Raw genomic sequence first — 15,516 nt, forward strand, 5'->3', positions numbered from 1 at the left:
GACCTCTGCGCTGGAATCACGAACATACGCCAGATAAGCTAAACACCCCTTCTCGACCATGCGTCGAGCCTTCACATGTGAAATAACTCTGCGGGTGGTAAGCCCTGGGGTCCCTCTCCACTCCAAACGGGGCAAATCTGGCAAACCCAAGGTCACGATCTTTGCGTGACAATCTAAGATAGCATGATACGGGGACAACCAATCCATCCCTAATATAACGTCAAAATCCACCATGTCTAAGAGCAATAAATCAACACGGGTCTCAAGACCCTCAAACACTACAACACAGGAACGATGAACTCAGTCGACCACTATAGAATCACCCACCGGTGTAGATACATAAACAGGAATACCCAAAGCATCACTAGGCATAACCAGGTAGGGTGCAAAATAGGACGATACATACGAATACGTAGACCCAGGGTCAAATAGCACTGAAGCATCCCTATCACAGACCAGAATAGTACCTGTAATGACTGCATCTGAAGACTCAGCCTCTGGCCTAGCTGGAAGAGCATAACACCGGGGCTGGGCCCCACCTCCTTGAATTATATCTCTGGGACGATTGGCTGCTGGCTGGCCTCTACCTCTGGCGGTCCGAGCTCCACCTATATGATCTCTACCTCCACCTCTATGTCCTCTACCCCCGCCTCTAGCTGGCTGGGTAGGCTGTGGATCACCTGATGCCTGTATCATAGGACGAGGACCCTACTGCTGAGAGCTGTCAGAAGCTCGAGGGCAATACCTGACAATGTGCCTCGTGTCGCCACACGTGAAACAAGCCCTCGGCTGCTGAGAATAACGGAGTGGTGGTGCGCTGATAGGTGCTGATGGGGAACTGTGAAGCTGCTGGTCAGAATAATGCGGCTGAGAACCACAACCCTCTGAAGTACCATGTGAGACCTGTAGGGCTGACTGAAAGGGCCTCGAAGGATGGCCTCTACCATAAGAATCCCTACCTCCAGACGAGGTACCACTGAATCTACCTGCATGACGGGGCCTCTTATCAGACCCATGACCACCTCCCCGTGCAAGAGCCATCTCAACTCTACGGGCCGCATTGGCCGCCTCCTGAAAAGAAATCTCACTCCCGGCTCCCATAGCCATCTGGAGACGGATCGGCTGAATCAAACCATCAATAAAACTCCGCACCCCCTCTCTCTCGGTGGGGAGTATAACAATAACATGGCATGCTAGATCAATGAACCGGGTATCATACTAAGTGACTGTCATAGAGCCCTGCTGGAGGCGCTCGAACTGCCTGCGAAGAGCCTCTCGCTGAGTAACGGGGAGAAACTTCTCCAAGAACAACTCTGCAAACTGGTCCCAAGTCAGAGATGGCGACCCTGCTGGTCTGGCTAAAAAATAGTTCCTCCACCAAGTCTTGGCGGATCCAGATAGACGAAAGGTGGCGAAGTCGACCCTATTGGTCTCCACAATACCCATAGTCCGAAGAACCTCATGGCAGCTATATAAGAAATCCTGGGGGTCCTCTATAGGAGCACCGCTGAATGTGGTGGTGAAGAGCTTGGTGAACCTATCCAGTCTCCACAAAGCATCTGCGGACATCGCCGCTCCATCGCCGGTCTGAGTCACAATACCCGGGTGAACTGCCACAACTGGCTGAACCATTGGAACCTGAGCCTGGGAAGCTACCTGCTCCGGAGTACGTGTAGCAGGAGTCTGAACTCCTCCTCCAGCCTGAGAAGTGGCTGGTGCTACTGGAAGCAAACCCGCTCGAGAGACGCTCTCCATAAAGCCTACCAACCTGACCAAAGCGTCCTGAAGAACTAGGGTGGCTATAAACCCCTCTGGGACCTGAGCTGGGCCCACCGGAGCTGCTGGGGCTGGAACCTCCTCATCATAATCAACATGAGGCTCCACCTCTAGGACTGCTGCTCGGGGCTGAGCTCTGCCCCTGCCTCGGCTCCTGGCACGGCCTCGGCCTCGCCCTCTGCCCCTCGTAGGAGCTGCTGCTGGGGGCTCGGGCTGCTGCGCGGTAGAAGAGGAAGCACGTGTTCTCGCCATCTGCGAAAGAACAGAGTAGAAAGACAATCAGTATTTGAGAAGCAGAATCGCACGACAAGAAAGAACAAAAGTGAAGTTTTCCTAACTCTGTAGCCTCTGGGGAATAAATACAGACGTCTCCGTACCGATCCCTCAGACTCTACCGAGTTTGTCCGTGAGTTGTGAGACCTATGTAACCTAGTGCTCTGATACCAACTTGTCACGACCCGGATTTCCCACCGTCGGGAGTCGTGATGGAGCCTACTATTAGGAGCTAGGCAAGCCAATTAATTATTAACCTTTTTGGCAACATCAACAATACTAAGGCAATGAGACATTTAATATAAAAGCGGAAGTTTTAAATATAAATGAACTGAAAACAAGTGCGGAAATTCAATTATAACCACTACCCAAGACTGGAGTCACTAACTCACGAACGTCTATAGAATACTAAAGATAGAGTCTGAATAAAATACAATACTGTTTGTTCCAGTACAAGGACAACAAACAAAATAAGGATAGAAGAGACTCAGGGCCATGCGGACGTCAGCAAGGCTACCTCGGGATCTCTGGACTGAAGTCAGCTCCCAAATGCTCCTACTGCTGTCCAAAAGCTGCTGCTCCGGTACTGTGATCTGTGCAAAAAGATGCACAGAGTGTAGCATCAGCACAACCGACCCCATGTGCTGGTAAGTGCCTAGCCTAACCTCGGCGAAGTAGTGACGAGGCTAGACCAGACTACTAGATAAACCTGTGCAAATATATATACAAGTACAACAAAATAATAGCGGAAAGTAAACAATTAAAACTGGGAGGGGAACATGCTTATGGGGTAGCAGATAAAATAGATTATCAGGAATAATAGAAGAAACTACATCTGACTTCTTCTAACACAAAATAAGGGAAAACAAACCACTTTCACTTGTTCAATGTCCTCTCGTCGCAGGCGTGCAACACGATCCCATTTCATAATATCACGTGGTAGGCGTACCACTCGCTCCTATTTCATAATATCACGTGGTAGGCGTACCACTCGATCCCATTTCATAACATCACGTGGTAGGCGTACCACTCGATCCCATTTCATAACATCACGTGGTAGGCGTACCACTCGATCCCATTTCATAACATCACGTGGTAGGCGTACCACACGATCCCATTTCTTTCAACACAATACACAAAATAATGCCAGCAAGGGAGAAAGATGTTATAATAAAACCCCCGGCAAGGGAGCAAGATAATATAATAACTATCCCGGCAAGGGAACAAGATAATATAATAAACTATCCCGGCAAGGGAGATCCAGCTATAACCAAACTTATTCAATTTCTACTTAACACATTTAAATCAATACTCAGTCTCAACAATTACTGGCTCAGTGTTAAAGATTTCCAACCAAGTCCTCATAGACAACAATTAAGAATTCGATAATATAGCAATTTAGGACTCACAATCATGCTCGACACCAGTGTATAGATACTCGTCACCATGCCTGTACACCGTACTCGACAAATAGCAATTAGCAGCTAAGACTCTACTCCTATTCCCTCAAGCCAAAGTTAGACCAAACACTTACCTCAAATGCTCCAAACTCGACTCAAGCCTCTTGTATAGCTTTACACTTCGAATTCACCGCCAAACCGCTCGAATCTAGTCACAAATTACTTGAATGTATCAACAAATGCTAATCGAATCAATTTGAATGCATGAAAATGAATTTCCCAAAGTTTTACTCAAATATTCCCAAAACGCCCCCGGGCCCACGTGGTCAAAACCCGAGGTTCGAACCAAAATCCGGTTACCCATTCCCCCACGAGTTCATATCTATGATTTGTTTTGAAATCGGACCTCAAATTGAGGTCCAACTCCCAATTTGAAGAAAATCTAGGTTCTACCCAAAATCCCCATTTTCAACCATGAAAATCCTTGATTTTAAGATGAAAACATGTTTAATGATGTAAATGATTGAAAGGATTAAGTAAAATTGACTTACAAATGATTTGGGGAAGAAAGTTTTCTTGGAAAATCGCCTATGGAGTGTTTGAGTTTGAAAGAATGAAGAAATGGGTTGAAAATTCGTCTAAGTATGAAAAATGCAGGCCTCAGATATGGGAATTGCGAAACTGGGTTCGCAATTGCGAACCCAGCAGGCTTGGGAATTGCGAAGGAATTGTTCGCATTTGCGAAATCCCCCCTTTTCCCCAGGTCTCGCATTTGCGACCTCAGGCGTCGCTTTTGCGGACAGGAACACTTCGCATTTGCGAAGGAAAATATCGCAATTGCGAGACTGTCAGACCTGGGCCATTCTTCGCTTTTGCAATGGGCCTTTCGCATTTGCGAGTACCGCTTTTGCGAACCAGGCTTCGCAAATGCGAAGCTTGCAGGTCTGAAGTGCATCAGCTGGTTTTCCAAAGGTTCAAATGCACTCGCGGCCTATCCAAAACTCTCCCGAGCCCTCGGGGCTCCAAACCACACATACACACAACCTCAAAAACATCTTACGGACTTACTCGAGCGATCAAATCGCCAAAATAACATCATTTACATCAAGTTAAGCCTCAAAATCCATATTTCCTTCCAAAATTTTCATAGAACATAAATTTTCCATTTCAAGTCCGAAACACGTCAATTGACGTCCGTTTTCAACCTAACTTTACAGAAAGCGCTTAAATCACATATAAGACTTGTACCGGGCGTCGGAACCAAAATACGAGCCCGATACCATAGTCTTCCGATCAAATTTCTTTTACATTTTCCTTAATTAATTCCAGAAAACAATTTCATAAAAAAATTCATTTCTCGGGCTTGGGACCTCGGAATTCGACTTCGGGCATATGCCCGAGTTCCATATTTTTCTACGGACCTTCCGGGACCGTCCAATCACGAGTCCGGGTCCGTTTTCCCAAAATATTGACCAAAGTCAACTTTATTCATATTAATATCAAAATTCATCAATTTTTACACAGAATTCATATTTAAGCTTCCCGGCTACGCGCCCGGACTGTGCATGCAATTCGAGGCGACTAAAAGCGAGGTTTTCAAGACCTCGGAAGCACGGAATGAATGAGAAAACAGGTGATGACCCTTTGGGTCGTCACATCGGTCTGCGGATGCGGCAGATATACCTCGAAGTCTTTATAGAATGCGCCTCGCCTCAAGGGTGATAAGACTAAGTGGAAGTACCTGGATCTGCACACGCAAAAACATGTGCAGGAAAGGGCATGAGTACACCACAGCGATACCTAGTAAGTGCCAAGCCTAACCTCGGTCGAGTAGTGACGAGGAAGGTCAGGGCCCTACCGGTCATATACCATAATATATAAGGAAGATGAGCAGTAGTAAAGAAATACAGTTAATAAGAGAAACAACAACTACAACCAAGGCAAACAATCACAGAAGGTATACAACCAATGCAGAGATAACAACCGGGGATCTCCAAGGATACCGTCCTGCAGTCCCAAATATAAATGTCCAGTGGATTCCCGGGTGTCGTCCCGTAGTCCAACTCATAATGCGCAGGGGAACTCCCGGAATACCACATCCGTAGTTCTAAATGTAAATACTCAGTACTGGGGGAATCTACCGGGTGCAGTCCCGTAGTTCCAATGTAAAAGTGCAGGGGGATCTCACGGAATACCACATCTGTAGTCCAAAATAAAACAGGCAAGGGGGGGGGGGCGGATCTCCCGGGATATCGCCCGTAGTCCCAAAATAAACACACAGCAGCAACACGAAGAATATTCAATTCAATCAAATTTATATCAAGGTAAAACAGGTATTTCTAGCCTAGCATGCTGCACAGAATTCAAATAAAGCAGTTTGAGCAAGTAAAACAATTGAATCAGTTAGACATGCTTTCCTAGGCTAACAGTAGGCTTAAATGGCAATTAGTAAAAACAGGGAAGAAAAATACACAGTAATAGTTACTTAATGAAAATTGGCTTTTCAACAATTAGCATATGTACTCACTCGTCACCTCACGTACAAGGCATTTCATATATCAACAATGCCAAATCCTAATTGGAGTTCCCCCGCATAAGGTTAGACAAGCCACTTACCTCGAACCAGCTCAATCAAATCTATACCACGTTCTTGCCACGAGTATCCGATCCAAATGGCCCAAATCTATTCAAAGTAACTGCATAATGTAAATAACACTTCAAGTAACTAATTCAACTAATAAATTCTAAGCTAATACGCGAAATTAGGAAAAATAACCAAAATGCCCCCCGGGCCCACGTCTCGGAATCGGGTAAAATTTATAAATTCGGAATCCTCACACTCTCACGAGTTCATTCATACCAAAAGTACCAAAATCCATCCACAAATGACCCCTCAAATCCCTAGTTTTTTGGTCTCCAATTACAAGGCCTAAACCCCCAAATTTAACCCTTATTTCTCATGTAATTCTTGCCTAAATGAGTAGAAAATGCAATGATAACGAGTTTGGGTTCCAAAAACCTTACCTCCTTGAAGCTCTCTTGAATCCTCTTTAAAAATCCCCCCAAAAGCTCAAAAATCCGAATAAAAATGGTGAAGAAATGGGAAATTTCGCGACTGAACCTTTATATAGGTTCTGGCCCATGATTTTCGCACCTGCGGCCAGTTCCCCGCACCTGCGGACCCGCACCTGCGGTCCCAGGTGCGCACCTGTGGAGAATCACTTAAAATACAAAGCCCGCACCTGCGGTCCCGTAGGTGCGCTCCAACAATCGCACCTGCGGATTTCCTAGAGCCTGGCCAATTCCGCTTCTGCGGTCACCCAGCCGCTTCTGTGGTGCCGCACCTGCGGTCCTCCAACCGCAGGTGCGGTTATGACAGACCTCATCAAACTTCAGCAACCTTCAGATTTTTCCCTAAGTCCAATTCACTTCCGTTAAGCACCCGAAACTCACCCGAGGCCTCCGGGACCTCAACCAAACATGCCAACCAATCCTAAAATATCATACGAACTTATTCCAACCCTCGAATCACATCAAACAATGCTAAAACCACAATTCACTCTCCAATCCAAGCCTAAATATTTCCAAAACTTCAATTTTCCGCTTTCGATCAAAAAGTCTATCAAACCTCGTCCGAATTACCTTAAATTTTGCACACACGTCTCCAAAGACACAACGGACCAACTTCAACTTTCGGAATTCCATTCTGACCCCTAGATCAAAATCTCACTATCGAACCGGAAACTTCAAAAATTCAACTTTCGGTATTTCAAGCCAAATTAAGCTACGGACCCCCAAAACACAATCCGAACACGCCCCTAAGCCGAAATCACCCAACGGAGCCAACGGAACCGACGAAATTCCATTCCGAGGTAGTCTTCACACTGCTTCGACTACGGTCCAAATTCTAAAACTTAAACTCTCATTTAGGGACTAAGTGTCCCAAAATTCTCCGAAACTCCAAATAAATCCACCCGGCAACTCACAATAGCAGAAACAAACGCGGGGAAAGCAGTTAATAGGAAATCGGGGCGTTAATTCTTACAACGACCGGCCGGGTCGTTACAACTTTGGAAATTCTAGTGTGCTTCAGAGATTGGATAAGATCAGAACGGCGAAATCAAGGGCGTGCCGAGGTAGACGAAGCGGAGGACCAAGAAATTGGAGATATAATGGTTTATGGTTCCGATTCAACCAATGCCGGAAACCAAGAACCTCATGTTGACATGGAAGAACTTACAAAAATGATGCAAAATATGTGATGTACTATTTCTTATTTTTCATAATTGTTGTAAACTTTTGATTTTCAAGTTCAAAAATAAAAAAATCAAAAAAGAACTTGCAAATTAATTTGAAGTATTAAAAATATAAAATGAAAGCCTTCGGAGTTTATTCCTTACATATTGCCTATTGGTCTTATTAAATAATTTTTTGTAGCCACTTACTTTCTAATTTCAATTTTATAATCTTAAAATTCAAATTTCAAATTTAGAACTTTAAAGTTTAATTCTAAGCCTTAAAAGTTTGCAAACACTTAAGTATCAATAACATTGAATAAGAAAAACAAAATTTAATTAAAAAAAAATTACACTAGCCCGGCCCGCCCGAACCCGAACGAGCCCAAAATAACCCGAAATTTTCCAACCTGTCCCCAGCCCGTTATCCCAGCCTGCTAACCAACCCGATCCGATAACGGACGGGTTGGTCTTTTTTTTGTTCAGCCCGTCCCAGCTCGCCCGATAAACACCTATAATTTACACTGCACATAGTTAAGGACGCCATGTCCTTAACATTTACACTGCACATATGAAGTTAAGGACATGATGTCCTAAAGTTTAACAATGGAAGGTGCAAATATAAGATACTTTGTCCTTAATATTTACACAACATTCGCGAAGTTAAGGACACCATGTCCTTAATATTTACATAGCACCCATGTCTAGCACAAGGATATTTCGTCTGGGTGGGTAAAAATTTATTAAGCACTGGCCAAAGAGTAAATACATTTTAAACAGTGGTTAAAGAGTAAAGACATCTCTATTTATTGGCTAATTGTGCACTTCCCATGTGTCTCATCAAGCCCACTAATACGAACTTGGATTTGGTCCAAGGTCCTTATGTGAGTTTGACTATATATGGTGTTTAAGGGAGAAAAATTATTATTGGAGCTTGAGATTTCAAATATAATATAATTATTTTATGAATATTAAATTATATCATTAAAAGAAATATAATATTAATTTATTATTATTTTAAAAAATAAAATATATTTTTCTTTTAATTAAATTAAAAAAAAGTACCGCATAAAATGAAAGAGATGGATAATATTTTTCCTACGAGTCACAAATACTATTCTATTTATAAAACATCTCACATAATAGAGTGTATATATTTATAGTCTTACGAAGATTATCTACAAAGATGAATTGAATTAAATAAAAAAATAACTTGAAGTGCTTAAGTGTATTCATACTTTTTAGTATTACTTTAGTGGTGAAATTGTTACATTACGTCAAATTTTGTTTGATTAGGCAAAATAGAATTCTTTGACTTCTAATTTATTTGGATAGTAGACATTTGCATGATTCCATCTTATAACATTTTTAACTTTAAAAATTATTTCGTCAATCCAAATTAATTAGTTAACAAATTATTTATGGCTTTACCTAGTTTTAATAGTGTTATTAGAGATCTTATGGGTATGAGAAAAATTCTAATCGGAAATGTACCCTTTTTAATGGATCTTATGTGGTTTGAAGACAATCTAGTAAAATTTTAATGCGAATATCAGATATCAGGTGAGAAACAGAAAAATCAGGAGTTTTGATATGTTGTTTTGCTTTTTTTTTTTCTTCTCTAAATAAACTAATGTACTTCTCGCTTTCCTGAATTAATCTTCTGCTTTCTCAAAGGTAAATCACAATTATATGATCGATGTAAATGGTGAAAATTGATAAATACAAAGCATTTATTAACAATATCATTTTTCTATCTATAAGTAGATACTTAACTAACATCATCCTAAAATAAAATAAATTTTATTTTTTTAAAATATCAAATACTTTGAAAAACATTCAATTTGCCAAAATAATTTATACTTAGAACCGAAAAAAGTACGAAATTTAACATAAATATGTATTTGTTTTTCTTACTATAATTTATACTCCAATATATATGTATAGCTCTCAAGTACAACTATTCATGGATGAAACTGAATTCAAGTTAAATTTGTCCTCTATTATTGATTATTGTTCATGTGATTAAATTTGACCCTATAATATGGGATATTATTGGATATGTTGTTGTTGTGATTAAATTTGGCAGTTATTCCCTTCCATAGAATAAGTTAACACAAAAAATGTCCTTTTCCTCTTTTTTTTTCTTAAATCTTTGAGATAATGAAGTCCGTCTCAAGAGACGCACGTGGTCAGCATACGACATCTTTAAGATCAGACACCACAGAAAAAAGAAAAAGAAAATAAAAACACCAATCCTTATTACTACATATATTTCCAAAAGAAAAGGAGAATAAAAAAACTAAAACTTTTTATATTTGCCTTCTCATCCTTGTTCTCTCTATCTTCCAACAACTCCTAAGCATCAGCTATGGCTTCTCTTCTCACCAATGGGATCTCAAGCTTCTGTCCTCAACCCATCACTGAACAACCTAAACTCTCAAAAGGGTCTAACTTTCTGCTAAAATCACCTGCCCCCAGATGCCCAAGTTCAGCTAATTTCAAGATTAGAGCTGCTGATGTAAGCTATGATGTCATGGCCCCAGGTAAAGAATCATCTTTTTCAACCTCAAATGAAGACGACCCACTTCAGAAATTCTTGAAAAGAGACTATAAATGGGGTTTCAATGAAAAGATTGAATCTTTTTCACTGCCTAAAGGTCTTTCTGAAGAGACTATAAGGTTAATTTCTTCAAGAAAGAATGAGCCTGATTGGATGCTTGAGTACAGGTTGAAATCTTATGAGAAATTTGTTAAGATGAAAGAGCCTAAATGGTCTGATAATAAGTACCCTGAAATTAATTTTCAAGATATTGTTTATTATTCAGAACCTAAAAAGAAACCAACTTTGAATAGTCTTGATGAGGCTGACCCCGAGCTTGTTAGGTATTTTGATAAATTGGGTGTGCCTTTGAATGAAAGGAATCGTTTAGCAAATGTTGCTGTTGATGCTGTTCTTGATAGTGTTTCTATTGCCACTACTCATAGGAAGACTTTAGAGAAGTCTGGTGTGATTTTTTGTTCTATTTCTGAGGCTATCAGGGAGCATCCAGATTTAGTCAGGAAGTATTTGTTTAGAGTTGTGCCCCCGGAAGATAACTTTTACGCGGCTCTTAATTCAGCTGTGTTTAGTGATGGATCATTTGTGTATATACCCAAGAACACCAAGTGCCCTATGCAAATATCTACTTATTTTAGAATAAATGCAATGGAGACTGGGCAATTCGAGAGGACTTTGATTGTTGCGGATGAAGGGAGTTTTGTGGAGTATTTAGAAGGGTGTACAGCACCTTCATATGATACGAATCAGTTACATGCTGCTGTTGTGGAATTGTATTGCCATGAAGGTGCAGAGATTAAGTACTCCACCGTGCAGAATTGGTATGCGGGGGATGAGGAAGGTAGAGGAGGGATTTATAATTTTGTTACAAAGAGGGGACTTTGTGCTGGGGCTCGATCGAAGATATCATGGACACAAGTGGAGACGGGCTCAGCTATTACTTGGAAGTATCCAAGTGTTGTGTTAGAGGGTGATGAATCGGTTGGTGAATTCTATTCTGTGGCATTGACCAACAATTATCAGCAGGCAGATACAGGAACGAAGATGATACACAAAGGGAAGAATACTAGGAGTAGGATTATTTCAAAGGGTATTTCAGCAGGACATTCTAGAAATTGTTACAGAGGACTAGTTCAGGTCTTATCAAATGCAGAGAATGCTCGGAATTCCTCCCAGTGTGATTCAATGCTCATCGGTGATAATGCTGCAGCCAACACTTATCCATACATTCAGGTAAATTGCTCTCTGTGATTCTGTGAACTGTAATTTTGCTTTCTGTCTCTGCTCGATAAGATAGTTCTTCATGTAGCATTAGCTCTCTACCTTGAAAAGTACATAGTTGTCACATATGACCTTGTTATTCTTTAGGTGGAAAACATGCTCTTTCTGTGATCTCAGTGTACTTTACTGCATTCGGTGCTTCTCCTGATTTACGCATGATGCTGGTATCATTAAGTTTTTTTCCCCTTTCTCATAGTGCAGGAGCAATGTATTTAAGCTACTACCCCTAGCCAAGATCTCTCCAATTCCAGTTGTAGAAAAGGGAAAATTGTAATAGTAACGGGAAGGGGGGGGGGGGGGGGTAGGGGGAGGGTTGTCCAATTGAAATTAGTATCATTCCTCAGGAGCAGAGAAGGATAGGCTCTATAAATGTACAGCACTGTAGTTAGTTTATTTTTCTAGAATAGCTGTTAAAACAAGTTAATAAGGTCTATGCTGGGAAGTCGGCTTGGAAATCTTTGAGCTGTCCGGCAGGTCACAGTCTCTCTTTCCTTGTTGAGTCGTACGCTACTTGTGGAGGTCAAAACGAAAAGAGGGGTGGTTGTTTGTGGGTGTGGGTGTGGGTGTGTGTGTGGGGGGGTGGGTGGGTTCCTGCTTGCATTCATTTGACGTTGATTGCCATGAGAAGATGTGTTGTTTTAACTTTTAATATGTCCATAAAACCTGTGTTGGATGAAAAGCAGCTACCATGGTATCCCTGTGCATGATTACTGTGGGTGTGTTCTGATTTTTCTGGAACTGAATTAAGCGTTGGCTGGAATTGTATTAAGCCTCAGTTGCCGAAGATTAATGTTTACTTCTGCGCGGAGACATACTAATAGAAATTGTAATGGATGTGATGTATGTTTTAACAAGCAGCAAACTGCATGCTCATCTGTTTGAATCACTAATCTTTGTATTTCGTCCATATGAAGTACATTAGTAATGAATGTAGTCTAACTCGGTGGCCTTCGATAACCATCTTACATTTTGTTAACTCTAAGAATCTTTTCCTGCATTAAATTCTGAATGTGATAGTTTTCTAGTAAAATGCCACAGGAAACTCGCTCCCATCCCCTGCGATTTGTTGGGGAAACTAATACAAACTAATATTCCAAAGCAGTCTATATGCTCTTATATTCTTGATTGGATTACCCTATCCGTCTTTCTACTCTTTTAGGATCTCTCAGAAAGCTTCTGTGGTTTCTATGTAGAAATAGATTAGCACATAGGATCAAAAGAAACGAACAATTTGTTTCTGTTTGGTGTGGCTTTTAAGCTCCAAGTCAGATGCTACATGAATTTGATAGTTATTGCTGGTAACTGGAATTGGTAAGATTAAATTAAACACATTGATAAGAATTGTCATCTTGATCAAGCCTTGTCGTGGATGCTCTTGCTACATGTCTATATGATACTCCGGTGCGTTGGAACACAGATCAGTTTGATTGAGAACTCGGATCATTTTGGTCAATCCTTGTTGTGTTTTGAATTTTCCATCTCTGTATTTACATATGGCATTACTTCGACAGGCCAAAAACCCCTCAGCCCGGATAGAACATGAAGCTACAACTTCAAAGATTGGTGAAGATCAGTTGTTTTACTTCCAGCAGAGAGGAATCGACTATGAGAAAGCAATGGCTGCAATGATCTCTGGGTTTTGCAGAGATGTTTTCAATGAACTTCCTGATGAATTTGGTGCTGAGGTGAACCAACTAATGAGCTTGAAGCTTGAAGGATCTGTAGGTTAAGCACACTTTTTATTTGGTCAATAAAGTTGTTGCTGGTGTGAAAATTTTGCACTTTGTAGCCAATTAATTTGTCATCTGTAAAAGTTGTAACAGTATCATACAAATGGTATATACGCTTATGTAAATAGTGTCAAGGTATTGGATTCTGATCCCATTTTTCATCCATCTTAAGAGTTCCATGGCTTCAAATTTATGGTGCTCGAGAAAGTTCTTTAATTCAATTAAAAATAGATAGAAGGGAGAATATCGCTTTAGAATATTTATTCTTGACTATTGTTTTCGTAATTATATCAAGCAAGGGATAATGTCCTAGAAAGTGGAGCCTTGGTATAATCGGTAAAGTTACTGTCATGTGATCAGGAAGTCATGGATACGAGCCGTGGAAACAATCTCTTGCAGAAATACAGGGTAAGACTGCATGTACTGTTTAAAAAGGCGTTTTTGGGGGCAAGCCCTGGGGCGAGACGCACCAAAATTTCTTCGAGGCGATGGTGTGGGACGAAAGTGTAATACCCCACATTTAAAATAAGAACAGTTAAGTAATTGACTCAAAAAAGAAAAAGAGAATAAAAAAATACAATTAAGTGGGCCGAGACCCACTAGGAAATAGGTTACGAGGGTTAATCAAAAGAAGGGATTGAAACTTTGCCCGGAACTAAACAAAAACAATGAGGGATTTTAGAGAGGTTCTAAAGTTCTCTATTAGCAACTTTGGCAGCAACTAATTAGAAGCAAGGTGAAATATTTCATCAATTGTATTTTAGAAGATAGCACTGAGCCTTGGATTGGATGTACTTATATCAATAAGGAACCTTGGAGAGCAACAAATTAAAAGCCATACAGTTTCACTTGAGAGCTTTAAACACTCTAAGTATTGCGGGTACCATTTAAACTCTTTATTTTAGTTATGTGGACAGATTCTTTAATAACTTCTTTTCTGAAAATTAAGCAATTTATATAGATTGTGAATAACTTATTTAAATACTGCAAAGAGATAGAGTTATTGGTGTATATTTGAGTGAAGAATTCATTGAAGAAACTATCTTGATAAAGATATGTTGCAATTAATTACTTAAACAAGTTATAAAAATTTCAAAAGCAATTTGGAACAGTATATTTTCTACAGTAACTTGCCTTACTCTCAGAATATACATAGGACTTAAAGGAATGCGATTAAGGTATAAAACTATTTTCACGTGATCTGGACAAATTCAACTTGACAAATTGATAATCAAACATGAAACTCGGAGAGTTGAATATTCTAAATTAGTTACAACTTAGCCTAAACAAGAAAGTAATTCGAGAACGATATGATGTGATTATAGATTGATCGAGGGAAGTCGCATGGATTGCTCGAGGAGACGTGTTTGGTATTTCAGCACGAGTACTGTGAGTAGTAACCCTTGCGTAATTTGTGTTTTCATAACCTGCATGGTTTATATATGATTTTGAAAATAAATGTATTACCGATGCTTTGAAATTTGCATGTGGGACAAGTCCTTTATTTGATATGATACCGAAATGGTTAAATGAGATGTTTATTGTTGTTTTTAAATTTTTTTTTGTTACTAGATATTTTACCATTACTGAAATAGAATTAAATGATTTGATAAGAAATGATATGCCCTTTATTATTCTGAAAATGCTTTCATACGAGTATTGACTTTTTACAAGAAAGAGTATTAATGGGAGGAGACTTTGAAGGATCCCGTAGCTAACGCCGGGTTCGTTAGACCTGGTGCACCTTGTATTTACCGATTACCGAGTATAGTTTTTGCCCTTGCTAGTGGGAAGGTAGAACTAGCATACAGTTACAGTTTTTCCCTCGAGTAGGGACCTACAGTTATATTTGACTCCTTTTACGAAGGGGTCCACACAGTGATACATATTACATGATCCTATCTTGGAAACCTCCTAAACATAAAGATTTGCTGTGAGACAATGTTTACCGAATTTATTACCGATTTGTTAAATTGATTTATGTTACAAGAAACACATGAATATACTGATTATATATATCGTTTTATAAAAGGCATTCTTATGATATTTTCTGATTAATAAACTAGCATGTTTTCTGATTTTTCCCCATAAAAAATGGGTGTGGTTAAGTGTTATTACTCACTAAGCTAGCGACTCACTCCCCGCTATTTTTTTTACAGAGACAGCAGTTGAAGTAGGCGACGATTTCGTTAATTAGAGCGCACAGGTGATAGTCATTGGTGAGCCTCGCACTTGTTTGTGTGGGCGGAGATTTTATTTAT

At 40.3% G+C, this 15,516-nt stretch overlaps 1 protein-coding gene across 1 annotated transcript; it reads left to right on the plus strand.

The window, feature by feature from the left end:
* LOC109205351 (UPF0051 protein ABCI8, chloroplastic-like) lies at window positions 9,969-13,444 on the plus strand. The gene is made up of 2 exons (XM_019368066.1): window positions 9,969-11,477; window positions 13,037-13,444. The coding sequence occupies exons 1-2, from the start codon at window positions 10,056-10,058 to the stop codon at window positions 13,253-13,255; spliced, it is 1,641 nt and encodes a 546-aa protein (XP_019223611.1). The 5' UTR covers window positions 9,969-10,055; the 3' UTR covers window positions 13,256-13,444.

Source organism: Nicotiana attenuata, chromosome 2 (genome assembly GCF_001879085.1).
Source record: "Nicotiana attenuata strain UT chromosome 2, NIATTr2, whole genome shotgun sequence".
NCBI lineage: Eukaryota > Viridiplantae > Streptophyta > Magnoliopsida > Solanales > Solanaceae > Nicotiana > Nicotiana attenuata.

Bases quoted from the DNA above. Each gene is read 5' to 3' on its own strand.
- LOC109205351 (XM_019368066.1), top strand. From the start codon at position 10,056: ATGGCTTCTCTTCTCACCAATGGGATCTCAAGCTTCTGTCCTCAACCC. The intron at 11,478-13,036 runs GTAAATTGCTCT...TTACTTCGACAG, and splicing joins ACACTTATCCATACATTCAG to GCCAAAAACCCCTCAGCCCG.